Source organism: Quercus suber, unplaced genomic scaffold (genome assembly GCF_002906115.3).
Source record: "Quercus suber isolate HL8 unplaced genomic scaffold, Cork oak 2.0 scaffold_324, whole genome shotgun sequence".
NCBI classification, from domain to species: Eukaryota; Viridiplantae; Streptophyta; class Magnoliopsida; order Fagales; family Fagaceae; genus Quercus; species Quercus suber.
In genome coordinates this window covers 298512-324852 of record NW_027069777.1, presented here as the reverse complement: position 1 = coordinate 324852, position 26341 = coordinate 298512, and the positions used below count along the sequence as shown (strand labels likewise).

The following is a 26341-nucleotide window of genomic DNA, read 5'->3' as shown; positions in this document are numbered from 1 at the left end:
TTGAAAGTGTGTCCAAGATCACAGAATAATCATTTTCTTTAATGGATTGAAAAGTATTTTAGGTACTACATAATAAGTGTCAATTGTTCAACTTTTTTTTTTCCTCTTGTGAAGGGAGAACTAGGGGGGGGGGGGGGGGGGGGGGGGTGGACTTGTTTAAGTTGTCTGCAAACTAGCTTTTCTCAGAAGAAAATGCTAGAACTACTATTAATTTTACCATAAAAGTTAATAAATTAACATAACAATTAACATGATTAGCGTTACATCAATAACATAATAAATACATTTTTTAATTACTTCTTTTATTTTTGTGTTATAAAATGAATAAATCAATTTGTAAAACTTATGTAGTTAATATTGTAATACCTATAGCATCACTCATCATAAGAACTTTGAGATAGAGTTTCAGATGCTAGAAGTTGTTGCCATAACTAGGCTGAGCTGGTATGTCTGTAAGAATGTAGTATTTTTTAATCGAGTAAACTCCCATATATAGTAGTTCACCTATAGTTCAAGCAGACCCATAAAATTGTATGAAACTGTGTACAGAAGAAATACAACACATGCATCCTGGCCAAGCAATGGACAAACTGCAGCCTCCATGTTATTGACAAAGCTCAACTCACAACTGGAAAGGGGGAAGAGCCTGTAGATATTTCATAATTACAATGCACTTCAGAAAGCCACAATTTCATGATGAAACACTGTTGTGAAGAGCCCAACATTGAAGACTAGCACCCAAGGTGCAACATATTAATTATTTAGTTGACATTGATAATTAACCATATGATAGTAAAAAGGCATAGTCCTGGATGGGAGAAAAAAGTTGTTGGCAAGTTCCATTTTCCTACATCTATCATTCTATCTAGATTAAAGTAGCAAAAGAATTTCAAATCTTACAAAGATTAAAGTAGCAAAAGGGTTTCAAACCTTACAAAGATTAAAGTAGCGAAAGTGTTTCAAACCTTACAAAGGAAGATAAGTCCTATTAATTAAGCATTTATGTGAATGTACATATATTGAGTGCCATGTCTTTCTCCAAAGAAGCAAACAAAAAGAGATCAAGTCACTAAAAATCATACCAAAATTCCATAAAACTGTTACTGATAAACTAAACAATTATTAATATTGTTTGTTCCTCTTTGCGTATGCTCTTCTTCTTCTTTTTTTTCTTTTTTTCTTTTTCTTTTTTTCTTTCTTTTTTGTGGGGTACCGCCACAGAAGTGCCATTCCGTGTTAAACTGAGAAGCGCAATTATTGATGTTCTCAAAAACAACGATGAGAAATGAAGTATAATTGTTTCCAAGGATAACATGTTTTTTTAGGATGAATAAATTAATAATAATTTCAGTATAAGTTAAAGATTATGGGCTATTTCTGACTAGATAATTATATATTGCGTGCCTCAAGCATAGTTATCTTGTTGATTTTATTATAAATTTGGTTTTAATAGTAAACTGAAAACTTATTGATTTATTTTTTTTTCTAAAAAAAACAAAATTTAACCATTGGTTCGGTACTGTTGTGATAACTATGACAGTGACACCCAGTGGCTCGTCAACACAAACCAAACAGGACAGCCATCTTTGACAAGATTAGAAAATACCCAAATCACCTCATGTTTAGTTCTGCATGTTGCTTTAAAAAAAATGTCACGCATGTTTGGCCCTAGTACTGTTCCAACAAATACATATGGTACATTCACTCGCTGAAGTTCGTCCAAAACATAAAACCATATCAACTTACTTTGTTTTTGTTATTCCAAGTCCTAAGAAATTTCTCTACTCTGGCTAGTTGTGGATAAGAGTACCGTATATCTCGTTACGTACTAGGTGCATGTAGAACCGTAGAGCATGTCCAGGGTATATCAGTGATTCTGCACTAGTTGTTGGGAGGGCAATGTCGTTATCTTATCAAAGAACTGGGATATTGATCACATGATCTCGAGCCTAAAAGCAGGATTGTGTGCACAAATCTCAAATTGCAAAAGGGAAGTGTGATAATAAAATAACATTCATTGATCATGGGTTCCAGCCAATCAAAAGATTCATAACGCAGTCTCTTCACAACCATAGAAAAATGAATCATAGTCTCATCATCATCGTCAAATGGTCGTAAACAATCAATAAATGAAAATAAGTGTTAAATTTTGTTTTCTAGCTTTTTTATTTTTTATTTTCTAATGCTCATCGAAAGGTCAATGGCTGAGGAAAGAGAGTCAGGCATAAAATTGCCTGTCCATGTGGCCTGTTTCGGTGTTTTTCCATTAAATAAAAAATTCCTTGGTTTCTCATCCAAAAAAAAAATCCATGGTTCTAGTGTTTTTGGGGCCCTTTTATTTTGACAGCCCAAGACAATTGGACCCAGGAAAGGAAAAGAAAAATAGCATCCCATCGAGAGTGCCTGCCAAGTGGGTTTGGTCCTATGACTTTTGTCTTTCTCTCTCCATGTCATCCAAGCCTATGAGAAATTTGGGGAGTTCTGAGTTGGAGGGTAATAGAGGAATTTTCTTCATATATTTTTTTTATCTCAAGAGACATGCTTACAAATGAGTTTGGGAGCTTTTTCAAAAAACATGACATGAATGATGCACTTTGCACAAGCATCTTAAGAGATTATCTCATGACAAATTTCTCTCATAGCATGTGTGAGTCTCACATGCTATGAGAGGGTGGTCTCATGAAATATGCTCTCCCATCAAATCTTAAATCTACAATAAATGTCGGCTCAATCACTATAATGCAAAATGACATGATCTCACAGATTTAGTAGCTTCAAAAAACACTAGTCCTTTCAGCGAAACAAACCAAATAAGATTAGTTCAACATAATTTCCCTAATTAGTAACCAGACTAGCTCACTTTGCCACTAATCCCACCACTCAAAGCTCCACTTCCCCCAAAATCCATTAAGAAAAAACAATCCTCAGGGTTTATACATACCCTTGAGTTGTTATAAGAGCACATCAAGCTTGAGTATTAAATCAATTCGCCTAATCTCAAAACTCTTGTTAATTCTTCACAAAAGCCCTTAGTATCACATATAATAGGTGGTAAATGAGTTTCCTTTGTGTCTATTAGCATGAGCAGGATACCATCTTTCTCACTTCTCACCTAGTCCCAAATTTGCCATCCTTTATGACTTTAAATGCAAATTAGTTAGTTGGCATTTGTTCTAATTCTTAATTTCTTTGTAGGATAATAGTTTATGTGTAGTTCCAAGATGCACGGCTAGTCTTCATCACCCTCTGTGTTGACATAAGTAGTAGCAAAATTGACATGGGTTCTAGTTAGCTCAACTGATAAAGTCTCTGATGGTTATACAAAAGATCTGGGGTTCAATCCTCACCTACACCAAAAACTGATTAGTTTGTTGGTCTGATGATAAAAAAACTATTATCAGGAGCGGCGTCATAAGTTAAAACTCTCTCAAAAAAAAAATTTGACTCCCCGACTTATAAAAAATGCAATTAAAGCTCGCGTTTTTTGTAGTGTTAAACCCATGTCCAAGGGGCAAGCCAACAAAAAATTGACATGTAACAAAGCAACAAAATTATCCCAAAATTATAACATAGTAATAATTATTATACATGAAAATAAAATGTGACATTGTGATATGTGACCAATCACTACTAAAATGGCAGTTAAAAAATCTAGTTCCGCAATCATGGATGAGGCCCCTGAACTTGATATGGTTATGTATGGGAAAAAAATCATCAAGGAAAATTTCAAATTCCAATTTAAACATTGAAAATTAGTACTCTAATTTCTAAGATAGCTTAAACACTTTTAAGCTCATATCCTTACTTATTCCTTCTTCTTTTTTTCTTTTTTCTTTTTTTTTAATATTCTTACTAATTTATATAATATCTAAGAGCTTAAGCGTAACATTATTGTTACTACCCTATTGTTGAGTCATATCAACATAGCATTTCGATTAATTTTAGTCCATTCAATCTACTTTGGACCATTTCTATCCATTTGCTTTACTTCGGTCCATTTTTTCACTTCAATACATTTGATCCACCTCGTTGATGCTTTGGGTGGAGAGGGCGAGGTTTGTGTAAAAAGATGAACTGCTCTATTGACAATTATATTACATTTTTAGCATAATGTTAATTAGTAAGTTCTTGATAAAAGATGAACCGTTTGTAAGAAATTCTAGAAACAAATTTTAACCACACATTATATTATTTACAAAATATCTCTCATTATATAGTAATTGAATGTAAAATGTATCATATTTCCTTAAAAAAATAATTACAAAATTTATAACACTTTCAAATTACAAATATAGATAGCTTAATTTAGAAAATATAAATATTATATCAACTATATTTTGTTAAAAAAGAATAACTTCTGTTTAAAAAGGGTTTGGGAAAAACACTCATAAATCTCATATACTATTTTCATTTTTCTCTAAATTAAAAAATAAATGGTCAATTTTTTATGCGCATCACATAGGTCTACTACTAGTTCCTTAATAGCCTGTGACTTTTTTTTTTTTTTTTTTTTTTTTAAGGAGCAAAATAGCCTGTGACTTAGTCGACATACTACTAGTTCCTTAATAGCCTGTGACTTTTTTTTTTTTTTTTTTTTTTTTAAGGAGCAAAATAGCCTGTGACTTAGTCGACAATATTCTTACTTAAAACTGTTTGAGGTCAATTCTATATACAAAAGGTGTAGGCTCACAGATCACTATCCCATGACATTGGCTTCTCAACACTTTAACTACCATATAAAACTGAACTTCTTCTCTAGAATTCAACTGGTAGTGAACGTCATTGTTATATGCACAATGATTGAATCAATAATGAGAAAAGAAAAAGATCATGGACGGCAATAGAATTAGCTCACTCGTGATCTCTTTTTTCCTATAACATATACTTGAAATGACCTATTGAGCTCATTGCTTTGGTAACAGCAATCATTTAGAATTATATAGGGAGATGAGATTCACTGAATTTCCATGAATGTGATAAGAAGTTCAACGAAAACACATGTTGTGGACGACAATGGACACGGTCCCAACTGACATTGCCTACTGGGCCAGGACTCATCAGCACTGAATATTACGATACAAATTTGCCAGGCAAGTCACGGTCCAAAATATACATTAATGTGGACCCTGATTCTCAGCCTTCAGACACATATATATTATACAAAATCTTGCCTCTAAATTTCATAAACTTGGAACTATTATTAAAAACCATGATCAATATCAATATATTATTCAAAAAAAAAAAAAAATTCATATATACTTGTGCCAATGCTTCTTCAGTTCTTCTTGTTCTTGACTTCTGTTGTTTTGGTTTTGTTTAAATCTCGCATGCTTTGGCATGTAATAAGTGGGTTCTGTTCACAAACATGATTTGAATGTTTAGAAGAACTCCATGCTGTTTAATAGTTGATATACCAAATAATTTGTTTTCTCTCTATTTTATTGCTATTATTATTACTTGGATTACAGGCTTCATGTGATGTGATTTAGATATATTATTCCCTCGTTGAAAACGTTGTACACTTCATAATAGTCTGCCCGTGACAGACAAGGGTCCAATCCATCTGTGTAATGTGCCTACACTATTCAAACATCAGCTTATATAGTATCAAAAGCTAATAATATTTCATTTAACCTTGATATAAATATAATATCTATTTGATCTTTGTAGAAAATCTAGCTTACGGCCCAGAATCTAGTGATAAGCTTATGACTTTTTCAGGAAAAGGATGAAAAGAAAGGAAAGAGATGTCGATAATAAGATGGATAAGTTTGTGACTAATACACCAAATACAGCACTTAACACTCCCTCCTTCCTCACAGATGCAGAAGATTTCTATTAATGTAATGGTTTTTACCTTTCCGTATAAAGAGAGAGAGAAAAACACTCCAGCAGAATATTAGTGGATTTTAAAAAGAATAGGTTTAATCTCATTGTTAAACCTATTATTAAAGGTTTAACTTAGAGACCCCAACCCATCTCTTCCATCCCCAGTGGGTCTTTATAAGGATGATGATGGGCCAGTTTCCCCTTTATTAGTGTTATTTGTGAGATTTGTAAGCATGGGTGTGAGAGTACTTGAATTCGGTTTGTAAGGTTTGATTATGAATGGTTATAATCCTTATAGTTGATAGAGTACTTGGATTTTGGTCATTGTTGCTTGTAGATATAGGATTTCTTATACATGTAAATGCACCTCTGCTAATTTCAAATCACACATCTTACCTGAATCAAAGTTTCTTTTTTTTGGAGTAATATGACTAGAAAGCAAAAAAACAAAATGGCTAAACAAAGGAAGTTACCCATGGCATGGGCTTTTGTTTCTGCTTCAGGCCAAGTCCCTTTCTAAGCGGCCGCACACGGCACAAGATTTGACCTTTATCATATTTGATATAACCACACATTGAGAATAATCACTTGGCATTTTAGATTTTGATAAGTATGAGTGAAAGAAAGAAATATTGTTGAAATACTTCGATTCAAGTGAAGCTAATTCCTTAACTTTTCTTATTTCTGAGATAAAATTGAGCATTAACAAAATAATATTTTATTTTGGAAAATTACAAATTCACTTGCAAGTTGCAACCCTCTGGTAAATGATATTAGAGCAAAAGGTTAAATAAATATAAAAGAGAGTTCATATGGTCCAAAACTCCGAATCATATAAAATATGATGGGAATTTGTTCTAGCAAGTCAACATGTTTCTGCAGTGCAAGTGGGCGTGCACGGTTGTCAAGGCATCTATCTAAGTTGGAAGAATAATAGAAACAACTTTGCGCTTTAATACTTCCAAAATGGTTTCATAGAAAATTGAAACAAATACTACAAAAAGGTTTTGAGATTGTTACACACATTCGTCCAAACAAGAGACGATGGTAAATCTAGCAGCAAAACAAATTTCACAATTTTTTTCAAAATTGTCTTGACAACGTCTTGTGATTCGTGGTAATAAAAGTGGTGTCATTATGAGAACAAGCTAAAGGAAGAATATTCCAATTACAACTTACTATATTATATGGTTGTAAAAAATGTTGTAACAACTTTTGAGTTCCTAACATTACCCATATAGTGAACCGCAAACTCACCCATCAAAAAAAGAAAACAATATACCTTATGAAATAAAAGTATAATTACTAACATGCAAATCATTGTCATAACTTGGCTAGGCATTCTAGACATGTTAGCAGTTTATTGGTGTTGATGAAAAATGTTCCTGCACACCTCAATTTTATGACTTTAGCCAATGTTGGCTAAGTTTTTTTAATAATATTTTCCATCTTCTTCTCATAAATAAATTTTTTTTTTTAAAAAGTGTACTCAACAATTTAATTTTAAAGTGTCTATGAAATATAAGATTTGATATACTTTGTTCTTGTATATTAAATAATCCTTTGGTGAGAAAACAAATGAAATAAATATAGTGAGAAAGTGATAGTTCACTCTTCACCTAGCATTGCTTCAACCAGGATGGTTTGCATTCACGCCTAAACAACAAGATCCAACACAATTAATACATCATATCTTTTAACATAGCTAAATTAATCCATGCAAAGCTTCTAGTAAGCCAAAAACTATAAATAATCACAGTTACTGTTTTCCCAAATAATTGTAAGCATAATCATCAGTAAACATAGAAAAGAACCAAAGTGATATGATAAGAAGGCAAGCATGTGAACATAAGTACAAGAATGTTTGTTTTCTTTCTCATCTTTGCCTTGCTTAAGAAGCAACGGTCCATTTTTGTCTGAAGCCTAGAGAAGCTAGGGGCCACTGAAGTTGATAAATTTGGCTCCAATTACAAAAGCAGTCACGGGAAATTGTTACAGACCCTTCACAACTCTTCAACACTATTAAATCTCTTTCCTCCTCTTAAGCACCACAGACAGTACACCTTTCTCAAGGAATCAGTATGTCTAGTAATTCCATAATTCCTATGTCTTATCCTTCTTTTTCTTCTTCTTCTTCTTCTTCAAACTCTATGGTTTTATCCAATGATTATGAGAGGCTAGACCTCAAATCCATGAGGGTAATTGTTGCTTCAATCAATAAGTACATTACTGAACTCTTAGCAAATGCTGACACCAGGAGTTCTCTAAAACTGAGATGCACCTCAAAGCTAAAATATCAAAAGCAGGAATTCTTTGAATTCTCTGAGCAATCAGTGCTGGCAAATTTTTACTGGGGCATTGACAGCATTGAAACTGCAATTCAAACAAAATCACAGGAAGAGAGAGACGAGAGGCTGAGGAACTCAGAGCGAATGCTTCAAGTCCCGGCTTTGCTTGATGAGCAAGAAATCACAGCTGGAATTCCAAACCATTATTTGGTGTGCTGCTCCTACTTTTACCTCTCAGCAGTAAAGAACCTCCAAAAGGATGAGTGGCAGGCTGCACTGCATTTTATCCAAGCACTATTGGTGTCTCCAAAACTTATTGGAACAGAATTTGCACCAGACCTTTGTGAAAGTCTTTTTCCTTCATGTAACAAGCATGAAAAAAAGAAAACAATTGGAAGGAGAAGAAGCTTGGGATCTATACATCTCGTGGAGTCTATAGAGGGTGATTATAATGGAGCAATGAGGCAGATGGCAAGGAGATACAAAGACTGGTTAATCTATTATCAGGTCATGTTAATAGGAGAGATTCCTTTGTGGCACTGTGGTAGCAGAGATAGTTCATCCCCTGACAATGAGTCGCAATATTTTTCGTAAGTTCTTCCTTTGTGCTTATCTATCATTGAAACATTTACATGGAAAGACCAGATACAAATCATAACTGCAATTGGAAATTTGAAAGTTTAACCTTGTATTTAAAAATAAAATTTGGAATATTGTGAGCATGGAAAGGAGAGAGATTTTGCAGAGAATTAACAATTGTTTCAATGAACATGGGCCTCAAAGCTCAATTGGCATTCCATAAGGTCTCATAATGATTCACTATTCATAAGCAGGCATACAATATCCACCAGAACTGAATCTTCAAATTCAATTGAGCATGGAAACAGCTTGCAGAATTATTATAATGTAAGCCTTAACTTATTTTTCCTTCACCATCACCATGCATTTTGTCTGACTCTTTTTCAAGTATTTGCAAGCTGAATTTCTCATATGTTCTCTACGGATGCTCAATATTAAGTTAAGCTTCAGAATTAGATATACCTACAAACTTAACTTATATTATGTGTAACTTGCATTGAATAAATATTGTGTTTTTCATTTAATTTGTATGATATGAAACTGACTATAGTATGAGAAGGTGCACCCACTTGATCCTCAAGACGTAATAGATGAAATGGAAAAGAAACCTAAGGCATCCAATGAAGTTCCAGAATTTGAAGATCATAGGAAAGCCAGCAGTAGATGTTTGGATCAACCTTCAAAATTTCAAGTTCACGGTGGAGAGCTTAAAAGAAATTCAAGTATCAGACGCCTACAGGATATGCTGGAGTCCCAGTCAGATACACAATCTTCAGTAGATTCATGCTACGATGATTCTGTGTATGACAGTGACATGGTAATTGTTCAAAAAAACATTGCAATATTGCCAAGGATTTTGTTGTTTTGAATAGAACTACAATAAGCATTCCTCTTCCTTGTATTATGGTTGCTTAATGCTCACCCATCTCTTTATGAATCAGGCAGATATGGATGATACTAAATGCTCAATGAGAACTCCAATAAATGCAGAGGATCCACAGAAAGAAATTTGTGATCAGTTTAGTGCGCAATCACAATATATTACTTTTCTTTTGATAGCTAAACCTACTATTGACAACCAGATATCAGAATATTAATTATTTTGTTAAATTTATTGCACTGACTTGCACAGGAAGCTGCAGGCTCGTTGCTCCACATCAGACCCAGAGCTTGGAGTAATATCTTTGCCACATGCTCCCCAGAATCCAATGCCAACCAATGAATCCATCAACAAATTACGTTTAACCACTTTGCAAGATAGAAATGAAAAATCATACACTCTTTGGAAGTTCCATGTAGAGAATGAATCAACACAGAAATTCGAGCTCTTTGATCATTTATCATCTTGTACATCTCTTCAGAAAAGTAGGACCACCCTGATGGATCACCAAGGAAGTGCTGCAAGAAATAAACAGAACTTTAGTAGCCAGAAAAACTTTAATAAAGTTTGTTTACATTCTGGAAAAGATTCCACAACTGAAATATTGGGGATAATTGAAAAGACAATTTCAAAGCTGTGTTTCTCAGAAGGATTTGGAAAAAGTGATGAAGACTTCGCAGTAGAAGTTACAAAAATTTACGAGATGTTGAACAACAAAACAGGAGTAAAATATGCTATGTTGAAGGATGTTATTCTGGATCAACTGCTTGCAGCTATTTCAATTTCCAAAGAGGAAAGAGTAGTTAGAGCATCAGTAACTGTATTAACAACAATCATTTCAGCAAACAAGTCAGTTATAGACGACATCAAGAAAAAAGGTTTAAGGTTGCGTGATTTGGCAAGTGCTCTGAAGCAAAATGTGCATGAAGCTGCAATTCTAATCTATCTAATAAATCCATCTCCTGCAGAAATTAAGACCTTAGAAATCTTACCAGCACTTGTGGAGGTTGTGTGCAATTCCGGCGGTGATAAGGGTAGGATGGCATCACTTCTGCTGACACCTCCTGGAGCATCACTGATGATTATAGAAGTATTAGTAACTGCATATGACTGCGCCACAAATAACATGCACTTGGCTGCTATCAACTCTCCTCGTGTTCTTTGCAGGCTCCTAGGTGTAGCAAGAATTAATAATCAGGATGAGTTTATCTCTTTGGCCACTATACTTGTAAAGTGCATCAAATTTGACGGGCAATGCAGAAAATATATATTGAAATTTACTCCTGTGGCTCCATTTATTTGTCTTCTACAAAGTGATGAGAAACGGGCAAAGTTCATAGCACTAGAGTTCTTTCATGAGATCCTTCGCATACCAAGGTAGGAAAACTTGCTTCAAATTCATTATTTTTACATGTTATTTGGTTTTAAAATATAATTTTTAGAGAGCTATGCAGTTGATGTTTGCCTAAAAAGTTAGCTATGGTGACAATGGAAGCACACACTCAAATCTTATCTTCTAAATTTCAGAAAAAACTAAATATTGGTCCATAGATGAGACATGGACATCAATTAACCTCCTCATATGGATTTATTAGAGCATTATTCTGTCAATGAAATGAGAAGTGAATCAACTTACATGCATGTCATAGAGAACCTTGCATCCCATCCATTTGCAAGGATTAGCTCATAGAGTTCTTTAGTCTAGTCTTTTCACAATCCCAGTTATGAAGGTCTTCTAACATCCACTTCTCAATATTTCAGGTCATCAGCCATAAGCTTATTGCAGAAAATACAAAAAGAAGGAAGCATCAATATAATGCACAAACTAATGAATTGTATCCAACAATTGCAACCTGATTACCAAATTTTGGCAGCAAATCTACTGCTTCAATTGGACACGCTGGTATAGCTTCTATTTCCAAAGGCACAGTAGAGCTAGACCCAAATTTAGAACAAGGCTGTCAATGATTGAATATAATATAGTATTCTGCATTTTTAGTTGTTGACAGACCAAGTCAGGATCCATGGGCAAAGATATTGCAATTCCTGTAGAACTGTAGCCAACTATAACATCTATGAGGTCATCAATCCTACACTCTATATTAAACTGGTTTTCTCTATACACAAAGTTTTTAAATTGAAGACCAAAAATTTGGCACCATAAGAAAGCTAAGTTAGAATTACTTATAAGTGCTATAGCTTACCCCTTTTTTTCACTGCAGTGTCTCCATAGGTGATTCATGCGTTTAAAACCAATAATAAACAAGCAAATTAGGTAGATGATGAAGATGATAAAATGTTTCTTCCTTCATGTTTATGCAATTGAATATGAGGCTTGAATTGTTATATATAGTACTAATAATAAACAAGCAATTGAAAAGTTTAAGTTGATAAATACTACAAGTTTCTCTAAGATGCATTCAGAGGAATGATTATTTCAAGACAAGTAATGAGATTTTATTGTTGAGGAATCTTAATTCACCACAGATGCAGGAATCTTAATTCACCATAGATGCTCAACTTAGGACCAAATATGTTAGGAATTCTCAACATAGGGAACTTACAAATCAAAAATATACCAACTGCATCAGTATGACTATTAACTTTTTCAAGAAACTCATTGTACTTGTCCTTGCATGCAAACAGATATGATAGGCTGCATGATTAAGATCTGATGGATAAATTCGACTTAGGCAATAGAACTTCAAGGTCATATAACCCTGTGGTGTAAGCATGGTTAGTTAGTTGCTTCATATCATTGTTAGTTGCTTACTATCAAGTAAGGATTTTATATCATACGAATCAATTTTAACTCTAAGCCTCAGAAGAAGCTTTAATTAACATAGTTAGGCTATTAATATGTGTAGGGTAATTCACATAGCCCAACTGTGTTCAGAGAAGAGGCTATGCAAATCCTTCTGAAGTATCTAGCACCTGAAGAAAGTTCTGGTTTGCAGCATTTATCTGCATTCGTCCTATCAAATCTTGGTGGAACATATGATTGGACAGGGGAACCATATACCATAGCATGGTTGGTTAAAAAGGCCGGTTTAACCTCTCCATATCATCGGAATATGATAAGAAATTTTAACTGGTTGGATAAAAGCCTACAGGTGAGATATAAGAAAAAATCTATTGGTTTTTTATGGTAATAAAGGTATTGACAAAGAAAATTCCATGGATTTGCAGGATACTTCCACAGACCCTTGGTGCAGCAAGGTTGCTAGAGGCATCATTAATATTGGGAATCCTATCTTCCATGCATTAGAGAAGGGACTAAAGAGCAAAATAAGAAGGGTGTCTAAGGCTTGTCTAACAGCCATTGCATGGCTTGGATGTGAAATAACAAAGTGCCCAAATAGTATAAGATATTCTGCATGTGAGATCTTACTAAGTGAAATTGAGCAATTTTTGCATCCTGGATCAGAGCTTGAAGACAGGCTTCTAGCATGTCTTTGCATCTATAACTATGCTTCTGGCAAAGGTAATGCCTTTAACATAAACATCTCTATGTAATAACCATTTTGCAGTATCACAAAGCACAAAAAATTTAAGATTCATCTCTGATACATTTGCAAACGATCATTGACATGAATGAATACTCAATCAGCAGTTAGGACAATTCATGAAATTTTATGTTGGGTTTATGCAAAAAAAAAAAACACCATTTGTCTTCATAGCACCTTCTTTGAGAATTATAGAGAGAATTATTTTCCACATTACGTGAGAAGTACATTTTGCTTATCACCAAAGGAACAGCCCTATCATTCTGTTAGATTTTGTATAGCATATACATCATATGCTATGGAAGCCAAAATGGAGTAAATTTATCCCCAATGTCCAAATACCTTGAATGAAAAAATTATGTCGAAATACTGTCTTGAACTAAGCTTTTAACTTAATAGATGTTGGATTCTCTCCAATAATCGGCCTCAAGGACATATGCCCCTTAATAGACTAATTGACTAGGTACCCCCTGCAAGCAGGCTAATCGTACATATTTATATGACATGATATAGGTGGATTATATACAACAAACCCTTGTCCCATCCCCTCTGCAGAAGTGTGAGTAAGATAAAGGTAAAGAATGCAATTTTTCCCATGCAAACTTAAATGGTTTTTTCCTTGTGTAGGGATGCAAAAACTAATTCATTTCTCAGAAGGAGTAAGAGAGTCACTAAGACGCCTTTCAAGTATAACCTGGATGGCAGAGGAATTACATCAAGTAGCAGACTATTACCTGCCAAACAAATCAGTGAGTACTCCAGCACAGTCCAAGTTGCAGGATTAACCCAATAGCTAACTATGTGGTCTCCTTTTCCCTTTTCTTCTTATCTTCTTACTCAGAAGCAACCTAACAATGAATCTCTCATTTCAAAATCAAAATTTTCCAGATATGTTTCCTTTAAAAGAAAAGGAATTAGGCACATTTCAGCTGACAATTGATAGCATTAAAAAATATTATTTGTAAAAGCATTATAGATGATGTTCTCAAAGCGTGTATAATAAAGTGAAAAGATATCATCAAGCAGATGCAACTAAGAGAGCATACACTGCTAACCAACTAAACAAGGCTAATTTGTGTTTGACATTTCGAATGACTAGCATAAGAAGAGCCCTATCATAATATGCCCTAGTATATTTTTCAACACAACATGCCTAATATTTACCATCTGTAATGGATGTTGATTCACTGACTTGCCAAAATCATCACATTTGCAAGAGCAGCGTATTTCTTGTGTTCACACACAAATCCTGGAGGCAGGTCTCAAATGCAGTGGAGCTGTATGTGCCCTCATCTACTACAAGGGACTGCTTTACAGTGGATACTCAGATGGTTCAATTAAGGTAAGGAATATGTTACATAATAAAATATGAAGGTCATTGCCTATTTTATGGTACAGTAGTACACAGAAAACATAAAGTGTGGAAAATCAAAATGAAAGAAATATATGTTTGACAGAAAATGTAAATGATGATATCTGGAATGCTGAATAGGTGTGGGACATCATGGGGCAATCAGCCATACTTGTATGGGATATGAAGGAGCATGAGAAGGCAGTTACATGTTTTGCACTTTCTGAGGAAGGAGATAGCCTTTTAAGTGGTTCCATCGATAAAACCATTAGGGTACAGTAAAGTTCCGTTGCAGTGACCACTTTCTTCATCTGGATGATCATTAAAAATGCACCTTCCTTCTACAGGTTTGGCAAATGCTCCACCAGAAACTGGAGTGCATTGAAGTAATATCAATCAAGGAACCAATTCAACACTTAGATGCGTATGGAAATATGATTATTGTAGTTACCAATAGCCATGAGTTGAAGGTAACAAAAACGATAACTGTAGTATTAGTAGTAATAGAGATGATAATTGTGATGAAGGTAATTCTTTGCAATGCATCTTGCACTTTATATTCAGGACACACTTGAGTGCACAGAAAACACACACAGTGAAGCTCAAAGTTCAATATAATGAAGTTATTTAAGGAGAAAATCAAAACTGCAAAACTTTCAAATACCTTTCAGATGGGGGAAAATCCCATCCCAAATCAGTTTCATGATGATGATTTAGCTGAATAGAGTTTTTCTTTCTCCAGGTATGTGATGCATCAAGAACGATCAAAAATATTTGCGAGAGCAAGAAGATGAAGTGCATGAGGGTGGTTCAGGAGAAGATTTACGTGGGCTGCACAAACTCAAGCATAAAGGTTAGTTTAAGAGTCATGTTTGTTAGAAATTCATGCACCAACTGAAACCCATGAAATATCACTCGTTTCAGGAGTTTTCTATAACAAACAACCGGGAGCAAGAAATCAAAGTACCAGCAAAGAGTTGGAAGAGGCCAAAAAGGCCTATAAATTCCATTGTCACATATAAAGATTGGCTTTATGTTGCAAGTGTAAATGTTGAAGGTTCAAAATTAAAGGTAAGAACTAAGAACTATAATCATATATCATATACCATGGAAGATCCTTTCACTGAATGGTAAAATGATGTAGGAATGGAAAAGAAAAAGCAAACCCCAAATGTCAATAGCAACTGGTAAAGGAGGCAATGTACTGGCAATGGGAGTAGTGGAAGACTTCATATACCTAAACTGCAACTCATCAACTAACAACATTCAGGTACTTGATCTAATCTCTCAAAAGCAACACTCAATTAACAAGTTAAGAATATTAGGTGTGGTTTCCATCTGGTATGACCCATGGCATGATCTTTCAATGCACAGAGAATAAGTTCTATTCCTATGCTGAATGAATAAATGCAACGCTTCTCTCACATGTATGTGGGATACATAAAACATCGATCCCACAAACGTGAACTATGATTTCAAGTATACTGAATATTTGACAAAATTTGTGCCATTAAAAAAATTGTGAATACATAACTAATAAGAAATGAAGTTTTGTATAAGTAAAAATTCAAAGGGCTACTAATATCTCAATGAATTCTGACATACTTTTGTGCAACAAAGATATGGTTGAGAGGGGCACAGCAGAATGTGGGGAGGATTTCAGCAGGCAGCAGGATAACAAGCCTCCTCACTGCCAATGACATTCTACTGTGTGGTACGGAGTCCGGCCTAATCAAGGTGGGCACATTCAACTCATCTAGCTTCAAGTTACTAAACTCTAAATTTGTTTAAATCAATGATGATTTTCACCCTAACCTTCCAATTCCCAATATCTACAGGGCTGGATCCCCTTGTAGCACAAGATTTTTAACAACAAAATTTCAGTACCATCATCAACAGCCAAAGCATTTATGCTTCATAAAAAAGGGTTTGCTTGATTTACTCACATTACAATGTAATAAGCTATAGTGTAAAATGTATATCTTAGATAGGAATTGAACTATTGTATCATTGATTCCTATCATTTGTACAGTGCGTATACCATTCCAAGAAGAAAATAAAAAAGTATAGTGCGTTTCTATAAAGATGGAGATCAATAATACTAGTGTATAAAATGTGGTAATATTGTAGGCTTCGGCTATCAATTGTGGGATTTTTTTTTTTTTTTTTTTTTGCTGAATATAAATTGTGAGACAAAGTTTAACTACAAAATTAGTTGTAGCCTAAGGAATCTTACTCAATATCATTTATATTACTATATATTTTGAAAATCTAACCGTTAAATTACATGTTCTTTATATTCTTAATACACATATCAAATTTTGTGTCAATTAAATATTATTTACTATATGATCTATAGGCTTACATTTTATACATAATTTTAAACTACAAAAACTTGCAATTTAAACAATTCATTGATGACATAGTTATTGATCTTTAATTTTATAGAAATTTTGCAAGCATGGAGGATATACGAAGAAAATGTAATCCAACAATGAATTTGTTAAAATTCACCTCCAATAAAAAGATATTTAGTAAGGTTATAACTTTAAACTATAACTAATTTTATAGCTAAACTTTATCCTAAATTGTGGGATTCATGAGCTGCACTCTACATGATATATATGGTTTGACAATTTAATGACCATAGTTCAATATTTTATAAAATTTCTCTCTAATTTTAAACGAACATGGGTTGAGTTAATAACAGAGATAATTATATCCATTATACTATGCATTGTAGCTTGGTGGCATTGTCTAGTCTCTCATGTGAATAACTGGATTCGAATCCACCCCAACTTTTTTTTTGAATTTGTGCTTGATCAATTTATAACAAACTGCTCTAAGGCATGATATTTATTACTTAGTCTTGATCGAAATTGCAAATGGTGTGGAATGGGCAACAATGGTGTTAGTTGTTTTGTGAAATTGAATGTGAAGCTTCAAAGCATGGGACAAAGGAGGTGGGATGTTAGGATCCTAGTGGTTTCTATTGGAATTGGATAGGAATTAAAAGGGGATTGATAGGAATTGTAGGTAAATTAACTTAATTCGAGATAGTCACATTCCATAGAGAAAAAATGAGATCAAGACAGCGAGAAAGATGCACTAATGCACTAAGAAATTGGTTTATACTTCCATTTATATCTAATATTGAATTACAATTATGTATTTATAGGAGACTAATTCTAATCTCATTGGTCCACATAGCTTAAGATAATTAGCTACATGTACTCAAATCCTAACTAACTCATCCTAATCTCAACTAACTAACTAACTAATAGGCCAAGAATGTAGTGACCATTTTGGTAAAATTAATTAATTAATTAGATTCAATTACATGCAATAAGCATGGTAGCACAAACAAATCACCAACTAAGTAAAATACAACGAAAAATAAATTTGACACAGGTGATTTGTTTACGAATGGGGAAAACTACCAAGGCAAAACCCCACCGAGTGAATACGAGGTCATCACTCCCGAAAATCCATTATTATCAAAACAAGCGGTTACAAGTAAAAAAAAATCTCAGTACTTAATACCAACTGACAGTTAAAACCTTTACCTCAATACCCAATTGGACTTGTAGTCAATGCACGGCTCCCAATATGTGACTAACCAATGATGCACGGATTCCAGTACGTGACTAATTCTACAGTAACCCTTTGATTATTGTAGTTGATTTGCAGTAGCTTCACATAGAAACACCAATAAGATCTTCAATATTTGTGCAAGAGACTTTGCTTAGTTACAGAATCCAAAGGCATATAAGAAATGCAGTAAGAACTCTTTCTTCTATAAAAGAAGTCAAAAAGAAAATCTTATGAAACTCTCTAGGGTTAGGTTTTTCTTTTTCCACCTCCTTTAAATAGGAGTTTAATGAGCTCTCCTATTCCAAATAGGTTTACACAAACCTTGGGCTTTCCTAGTCCAATAAAGATTATACAAATCCATAAACCTTGTGTTTTCCTAGTGTTATAAGGATTATATAAACTCATAAACAAATAGCCTTTTAGAATAAAAACGTTGCTGGCTATAGTCTGAATCCCGTAAGCTTGATAGATCGAGACATGTGTTGAGCTTTAATGAATCTTGACAGATCAAGCTTCTATCGAAAAAGTATCGAAACCTGTAGATTGCACTTTTCTTGAGCAGTTCTTGAGAAATCTTCATGTTTTCAATTTAACCACTTATGATGATCATCTTGAACCTTCTTAGATTTATCCAAATACAAATAAAATACATTTTGTCAAAGGATATGCCAATTACATAAAAATATGTCCTTAACACTAACTAACTAGGGATTACAACAATTATTTTATATTCCTAATATTTTCCTCCCCTTGAAAACATCTTGCCCGCAAGGTGTTGTTGTAGTTGACATCTTCACGAGGGGAGACCAGCCACTAAACCAATACTCCAAGGTATTCTCAGCTTCGAACACACCGACTACAAAACAATTAATCAAAGCCCATAAATTAAGCATAGCGATCTCATTTTTAACCGGATCAACAAAAGGACACTTCCAGTGGAACCTTGACTCTTGAATTTTTGGACAATCAAACCCTTGCACCATGGAGCTTAATGGATTGTTATTTACATCTAGCACGCAAGAATCTATGCTATGAATATAAGGGTTGGCAACTTACTTCAGTAGTACAACAACCAATAGGAGTATAGAAATATACTGTCGAATAGCCCTCGATGTAATCTTGAGAATCTGGCCGCCAAAGTAACTCCAAGGCATCAATTTCAAAGACAGGCATCAACTGCACTTCACTGATACCAGGCTCTAGAACATGTATTTTCTCAATCATACCAAGGTGGCTCCCACTTATCTTTGGATCCAACTCACTAGATTCATCATTTGACAATAGTAGCAAAATATGGGAACCAAAACAGAGTACATCTCCAATAATCTTGAAATAGTTCATGTGTAGATAATAGGAGATCACATTACTAGAATTTATCGCACTACTACCTCCAAGAAAACATTCTTGAGTAATTAGGACACCATCTACTGATATGAAGTCTTGGGAAGGAAAATTGTAGGTGTCAGTTTCCATGAATGTAACCAAAGAACCTTCTTGGAACAACTTGGGCTTGCCACCAAGAAGTAACCTTAAAGAAGCTTGGTGGTACCCACGTACGATAGAAACTTGGCCACTATAAACGTGTCCAAGATAGCCACGCATGATATAAATTTGGCCATCAAAGCAATCGTAGCCAAGATCAACTTCAACTCCTTTGCATGAAGCTAAGGAAATGAGAAGTTTTCGTTGTAGAATTTAGAGACCTTCTTTTGATGTTCCACACCCAAGCTTTGCACAACAAGGCTCGGTTTCCTGCCCAGTATTCTTTGGTCTTAAACTGGACATGCAATTATAGTCTCATGCTTGGATACACTAAGTGGAGGCTGCGAGCCTGCGATGGAACAATAAAGGATGAGCATGATTGCACTTAACCTTCATGGGTAATGCACAAATGAACATCATCATCCACTTTTACACATAAATCAATGTCTCAGCTTACAACAATATCAGTGGATTCTTGTAACTTGATTTATTCTTGGAGTTCGTTCCACTGAATCAAGAGATTGTAATTCCTCTTCCGTCATGTTTTCAAGATCCTCTTGCAATCTTGAGAGTTCTTCTTTAATGGCCATGTTAGATTCAACCAAGGCCTTGATTCTCTTTGAAACTTCATTCACCATTTGTTGTAAGTCCTTCAAGATTTCTTGTCGGTCATATTCACTTGTCTCGAGATCGACAGCTTTGATATCAAATGTTAGGAACTTAGTGGTTTCTAATGGAATTGGATAGGAATTATAAGAGGATTGATAGGAATTGTAGGGAAATTGACTTAATTCGAGGTAGTCACCCTTCATAGAGAAAGAAGGAGATTAAGAGAGAGAGAGAGAGAGATGCACTAATGCACTAAGAAATTGGTTTATACTTCTATTGATATCTAATATTGAATTACAATTATGTATTTATAGGAGATTAGTTCTAATCTTATTGGCCCACATAGATTAAGATAATTGGCTAGTTAATTCAACATGTGCTCTATGAATTAAACTGTGTGTTAAATGAGCTACATGTGCTCAAATCCTAACTAACTTATCATAATCTCAACTAACTAATTAGGGATTACAACAATTATTTCATATTCCTAACATGGGATAAGGTTGGATGAGGTTGAATTCTATTTAGAGATCCTATGCATAATTTCAAGATTTTTTTTTTTTTTTTTTTAAAAAAAAATTTAAAAGTTTAACCTTTGTTATAGATCTCTCTTTTTACTAAATAGGATTTTTTTTTTATAAGATCACTAGTATTATGTAGTATTCACGAGTATAAGTTTAAAATCTTTATTTTCTGGGAGGGGGGGGGGGGGGGAATAATAAAAAAAAAAAAAAAAAAAAAAAAAAAAAAAAAAAAAAAAAGACAAATGAATATGTTTCTAAAAAAACAAATAATATGGAAATATAAAATAGAACTATAGATTCCAATGATGAAGGAAATTATTTTTTCTTGCCAAATTTATTTTTGATAGTCCAAGTACGAATTAAAAAAATAACAATGGATATAGAAATATGTTCTTTCATAAAATTAAATATTTTCTAATGTCAAAATTTTCTTAGACAGTTTGGGAAGTCCAAGTTAAAGAAAAAATTACTCATAACTAACATGAAAAAAAAAAATTGTGGCATAAAATATAACTATATACCCACTTAAATCTTCTCAAATCATCCTTAGTTTGCTAAATGGGAGACGATGGATATATAATTGCGAGAGATCGCCTTTGTAGGGATAAGGGGCCCAAGAGTATATATTGGGCCGTGGGCCTTGTCGAGGACGCTTAGTGGTCCAAGGACAGATAAATAGTAACAAAGACGTAAGACTCAGAACTCTACGAGTAGGCTACGACTAAGAAAGCTAGGAGAAGTAGGCCGAGGAGGATTGTCTCCTCTGTTAAGCAAAGCAGAGGTCAGAAGGTGTGTTTTGCCATCCAGAGTAACATTCCAGGAAACTCTATTGATAAGGATATGCATCATGAACGTACAAGGCAAGTGGAAGCTGTGAAATATCTAAGAGAAAGATGCTACAATTGCATTGAATGCTCTGTAGCTAACTCTCTAGCTGCATTAATGAGAAAATGATCCCTAAACAGTACTTTTCAGCCTTACAGCTATTCTCAAAAACTTCAGGAAGGTGCTGATGAGACAAAGATCAACACTAGTAATCTAATATACACGTGGAGGGTGGAGATGCAAGGGAGAAGATAATATATAATAGAAAGAAGACCTAGATAGAGGGGGATCGAAGAAAAAAGAGAAAAACATTGTAGCAACTAGAAATGTACTTGTAATCAAATTTAAAATAAATATATAAAAGAATTGATCTCCTCGGATTATGTCGAGAACGATTTTCTTTAGATTAAACCAATCTATCTTTACTTTCTTGCCATCTGGATCCATTATGCTTGTGACAACTCATTAGAGCCTAGTTTTCTAACTCACTCTCTACAAATTCATTGTATTGGGCTTTTTGGGCCTAAATCCATCTATCCCTTGAGCTTGGGAGCCAAATTGCATCCTTACAGCCTTCATGTTGATTAACAATTAAAATCTTCTTTTTAGATTTTATTTAACTTGGCTCATATGTAAAAATTAAATATAAACTTATATTACGTAATGAATTTCATGAAATAGACACCACAAGTTTTTGTAATTATTATCAATGAAAACTAATAACACTCATTATATTTCTTAAGAAATTCACATTAAAAAAAAAAATGTAGTAGTTATTTAAGGACTAATAATTACAAATATATAAATAAAATAAAAACCCATGCGAAGCATGGGTTAACAACTAGTGGGTCTAAAAGTATTAGAAGTTTAGCCCAAGCGTTTATATAACTCAATAGATTGTTAGAGATATCAACTTAATGTCCCAATTCTTACCCAAAAAAAAAAAAAAAACATAATGTCCAAAATAAAAATGAGGATATCCCTTTCATTTCATTATAGGGGATTATGTTGAATCCTATTAAAAATTTATTCAAAGAGACTGTCATTCTAAATTTCCATTAATTACTCTCGTTTATACAACAAAATAGTTTGTAAGAGACATCAAATTAATGTCAAACACCAATTCAATTAATTTGACAATGAATGAATATATATCATATATGAGGGTGTTATCATCCTACTTTAGTGAGATTCTTTATAAGTAGTTAACTTGTGAGAGAAGTGACCTCACTTGTTTTAACTTAGAGTCCTACTTCTTTACAAGTCATTGAAACTGAAAATTCATAAAGTATGGAAATAGTATTGCACTCATCACTTCCTTAAATCTTCTTGTTGCCTCAAACATAAATCCTTCAAATTCTCGACCTACAAACTAATCCCCATAAAACAAACAATCATATCATATCTACACCATCTAAACATGTGTTAGAACCTTATTTCTTATCACGATAAGTATAAGGATATTTGTATACATTTAATTTTGAAATTTTAAAACTTTATTTTTGGACAATTTTTAAAATGTAAATATATAGTTTTTTTTTTTTTTTTTTTTTTTTTTTTTTCTTGCTGGATAAGCAACATCATTTTCAAGTATATACCATCTCACAAAATATATATATATATATATATATATATATTTGGAACAAAATACTCGATTTCTCATCAATATATTTAAGTTAAATTTTTTATGGAATCAAAACTGCAAACCCTTCATAAAACAAACATAAATGTATAAACATGTCTTTATGTATATCCATTATATGACACAGGTTCTAACATATGGTTGGATGATTTAGTATAGATATGATTGTTTGTTTAATAAGTTGATGGATTTGTATTTGAAGCAAAGGGAAGATATTATGGCATTCAAAAGTGTGATTCGTATTCTCCAAAGGTAGGTCAATTCTCTCACAGGTTAACTATAATGCCTTATAAAGAATCTAATTGAGGTAGGTTAATACCAAAATCATCAAATATGCATGCATTGTCAAATTAATTGGCTTGGTGGCATTAATTCGATGTCTTTAACAAACTATTGGTCTGTATAAACTAGAATAATCAATTGAAATTTAAAGTTTCAATTAATATAATTTACTAAATTTCAATAAACACTAAATTTTAAGTCACACTGATTCGGTATATACTTCAATTGAATAGATAAAGTAGGCTAGAGTGTTATGTTGATCTCAATCTTCGTGCTAAATTTATAGGATTCCGGATATCCTGAAATTTTTTATGAAAGCTAGAATCGAAAGAAGTATCCACCCTTTATCGTATTGAGGATTACGTCAAATCCTACTAAAAATGCAATCAAAATAATTCACCTCAATATAATATAAATTTCCATTGATTTCTCTAGTTTATACAACTCAATAGTTTGTTAGAGATATCAAATTAATGTCAGCCCAATCCAATTACTTTGTGTTGGGGTTTATTCCTTAAAATCCAATTTATTGGCATGTCATAAATAATTAAATTGTTTAATTATATGAGACTATTTATAAGTGAACTAATGAGACATTATCATAGTCTTTAAGATGTAGTGTACGTGATTTATGTGATTTAGTCACAGAAAATATAAATCTCAAGTTCTTTATAAATTTAAAACATAGTTCATAGTCGGTGATGAAATTGGGCATTTTATCTGCGAAAATTATAACACATTATCTAAGATGGTTTGTTTTGATCATAGAAGTGGAGACTTCGAGTTGATGTAATGATGTGTCTTAAGTGTTAAGACATATTAAATTGGACTGTTGTGAAATTAATTATTCAATTAACAACTGTCACCTAAATGATTAATTTCACGACTTCTAATTTCATAGATTCTCAATCCTTAGAGGATAGTGAACCCGAACATGAAATGCAGGTTACTTTGATATATCAGGAGTGAGATCTAATATTGACGATCAAAACCTTAGTATGTTGGGTAACCACACGTAGTTTTGAGGGAACACATATTCTCAATATGGAATCTATAATATCTTTTTATAGAGACACAAAATATCCCCTTAAAATAAGTTTAATGGGAATTGGTTATTCAAGGTGCCCACTTTAGTAAGGAGTTACTAAAGTTTATATTTACTGAAATCGGATTTCAATAAATATGAATAACTAAATATTAAACTGGGTACTCAAGGATAAAATAGTTGTTTACAAAGTGATAGTTCATTATGATTTTGTTCATTATGGATATTTCATGGAGGGGTCAAATGATATCATTAGAGTCTTGGGATATAATTTATTAGTAAAACCTAGAGTGCAATTATATTTATATAGTGGTATTAAATATAATTAATTGTAATTTTGAATTTGTCAAGAGTTGATAGATAAGCTCAAGGCCCATTGGAGCTAAAATCTTATTTGTTCCCTCTGGTCCCATCTCAAGCTACAAACTAAAGCCCAATTGGATAGGCCCAAAAGGCTAACCCAATTAGATAATCAGTTTTTATTTAATAAGATTTATTAAATAAAGTAACTATCAAGGTAGTTTGAACGTATGTATGATGAAAAGAAAAGAAAACAGTTTTTCTCTGCAATGAGAAGAAGAAGAACTTTCTTTAAGAATCAACGTACATAAAGACTGATTGAAAGACCACTTTTCTTAGGCACTATGTGGAATTGGGATGTTGATTAGAGGTATTCTCAAGTCTTATTTTTGAATTTCACAGCATCAAGATACACTTTCTATTCTTTGTTCTAGAATTCAAGGTTACATATTATCTCTCGTGAATGAAGTAGATTCGTATTTGTTGTTTCCGCTATATGTTTTGTATGAGATGCAAAACAAAATTTTCCAACACTTTGACCATGAATGAAAATCTATGATGGTGTTATCAACCTACCTTAATGAGATTTTTTTGAAAGGAATTCTAGTTAACTTGTGTTAGAACTGACCTAATTTATTTTAACTCTGAGTCCTACATCTTTAAAAGTCATTGAATTGGAAATTCATAATATATGGGAATAGTATCGCACTCTTCACTGCCTTAAATCTTCTTCTTGTTTCAAACATAAATCCTTCACATTCTAAACCTATAAATCCCATAAAAACATACAATCATATCATATCTACTAGAACTAAACATGCGTTAGAACCTTTTTTTCCTATAGCGATATGTATAAAAATATGTTTATAAATTTAATTTTGAAATATTAAAGCATTATTGTTGGCTAATTCTTAACATGTGTGTGTATGTATATATCTACATAATTTTTGCAAAAGTGAAATAAAGTTTTGCAGTATAATTTTGATTCACTAAAACAATTAATCTATATGTCTTTATGAGAAACCAAGTATTTTATTTAAAAAAAATTTATTCAAAATATTGATTCTTAATTAATTTTTGTATTTTGTTCCTTGTATGCTTATCAATTTAATTGATTCTTTCTTGTATTTCGTTTTAATTTATTGATTGTTAATTGATTCATCAGTATTTAATTCACTACAATTCTTGAGGCAGAGGTTTCCTCAAAAAAAAAAAAAAAAAAAATCATTACACTCTATTTGTTTAGGCATTAATGTTTTCTAGAAGATATTTTTTAGAAAACTATCTCATTTTCCAGTATTTTGTAATGACCTTGAAAATGGGCTTGAGAACATTTTCCAATGTTTGGTATGTACAAACATTTTTTGGAAAACTATCTCATTTTTTTTAGAAAACTATCTCATTGCAGCTATACCACTGCAATTTTTGTGGCTCTGGAACTCTAAGCATCAATACCAAGTGAACAAAAATACGCATAGTGGCAAGAAGTGCTTAAGTTTTACCATCCCACACCTTTGTAACAGATAACTTTCTCAGCTTCTTGTCATGATTGAGCATGGCACTTACACTATTAACCACCAAAATTATGCAATCAATATCCACTAG

At 33.1% G+C, this 26341-nt stretch overlaps 1 protein-coding gene across 4 annotated transcripts; it reads left to right on the top strand.

Annotated features, from left to right (window-relative positions):
• Positions 1–7738: 7738 nt before the first annotated feature.
• LOC112013161 (putative E3 ubiquitin-protein ligase LIN-1) lies at positions 7739–16517 on the top strand. 4 transcript variants are annotated; one of them, XM_065782982.1, is made up of 18 exons: positions 7747–8707; positions 8951–9023; positions 9256–9513; positions 9638–9714; positions 9829–10953; positions 11338–11479; positions 11576–11656; positions 12444–12689; positions 12766–13060; positions 13710–13831; positions 14305–14424; positions 14575–14706; positions 14781–14903; positions 15176–15286; positions 15358–15504; positions 15578–15703; positions 16054–16170; positions 16272–16517. In XM_065782982.1, exons 1-18 carry the CDS (start codon positions 7911–7913, stop codon positions 16287–16289), a joined length of 4110 nt encoding a protein of 1369 aa, XP_065639054.1. In that variant the 5' UTR covers positions 7747–7910; the 3' UTR covers positions 16290–16517. The 4 variants fall into 4 exon arrangements, 3 of the variants coding, with proteins under 3 accessions (XP_065639054.1, XP_065639053.1, XP_023901313.2); XM_065782981.1 differs by having other exon boundaries at positions 9247–9513; XM_024045545.2 differs by lacking the exon at positions 11576–11656 and having other exon boundaries at positions 9247–9513.
• The last annotated feature ends 9824 nt before the right edge of the window (positions 16518–26341 follow it).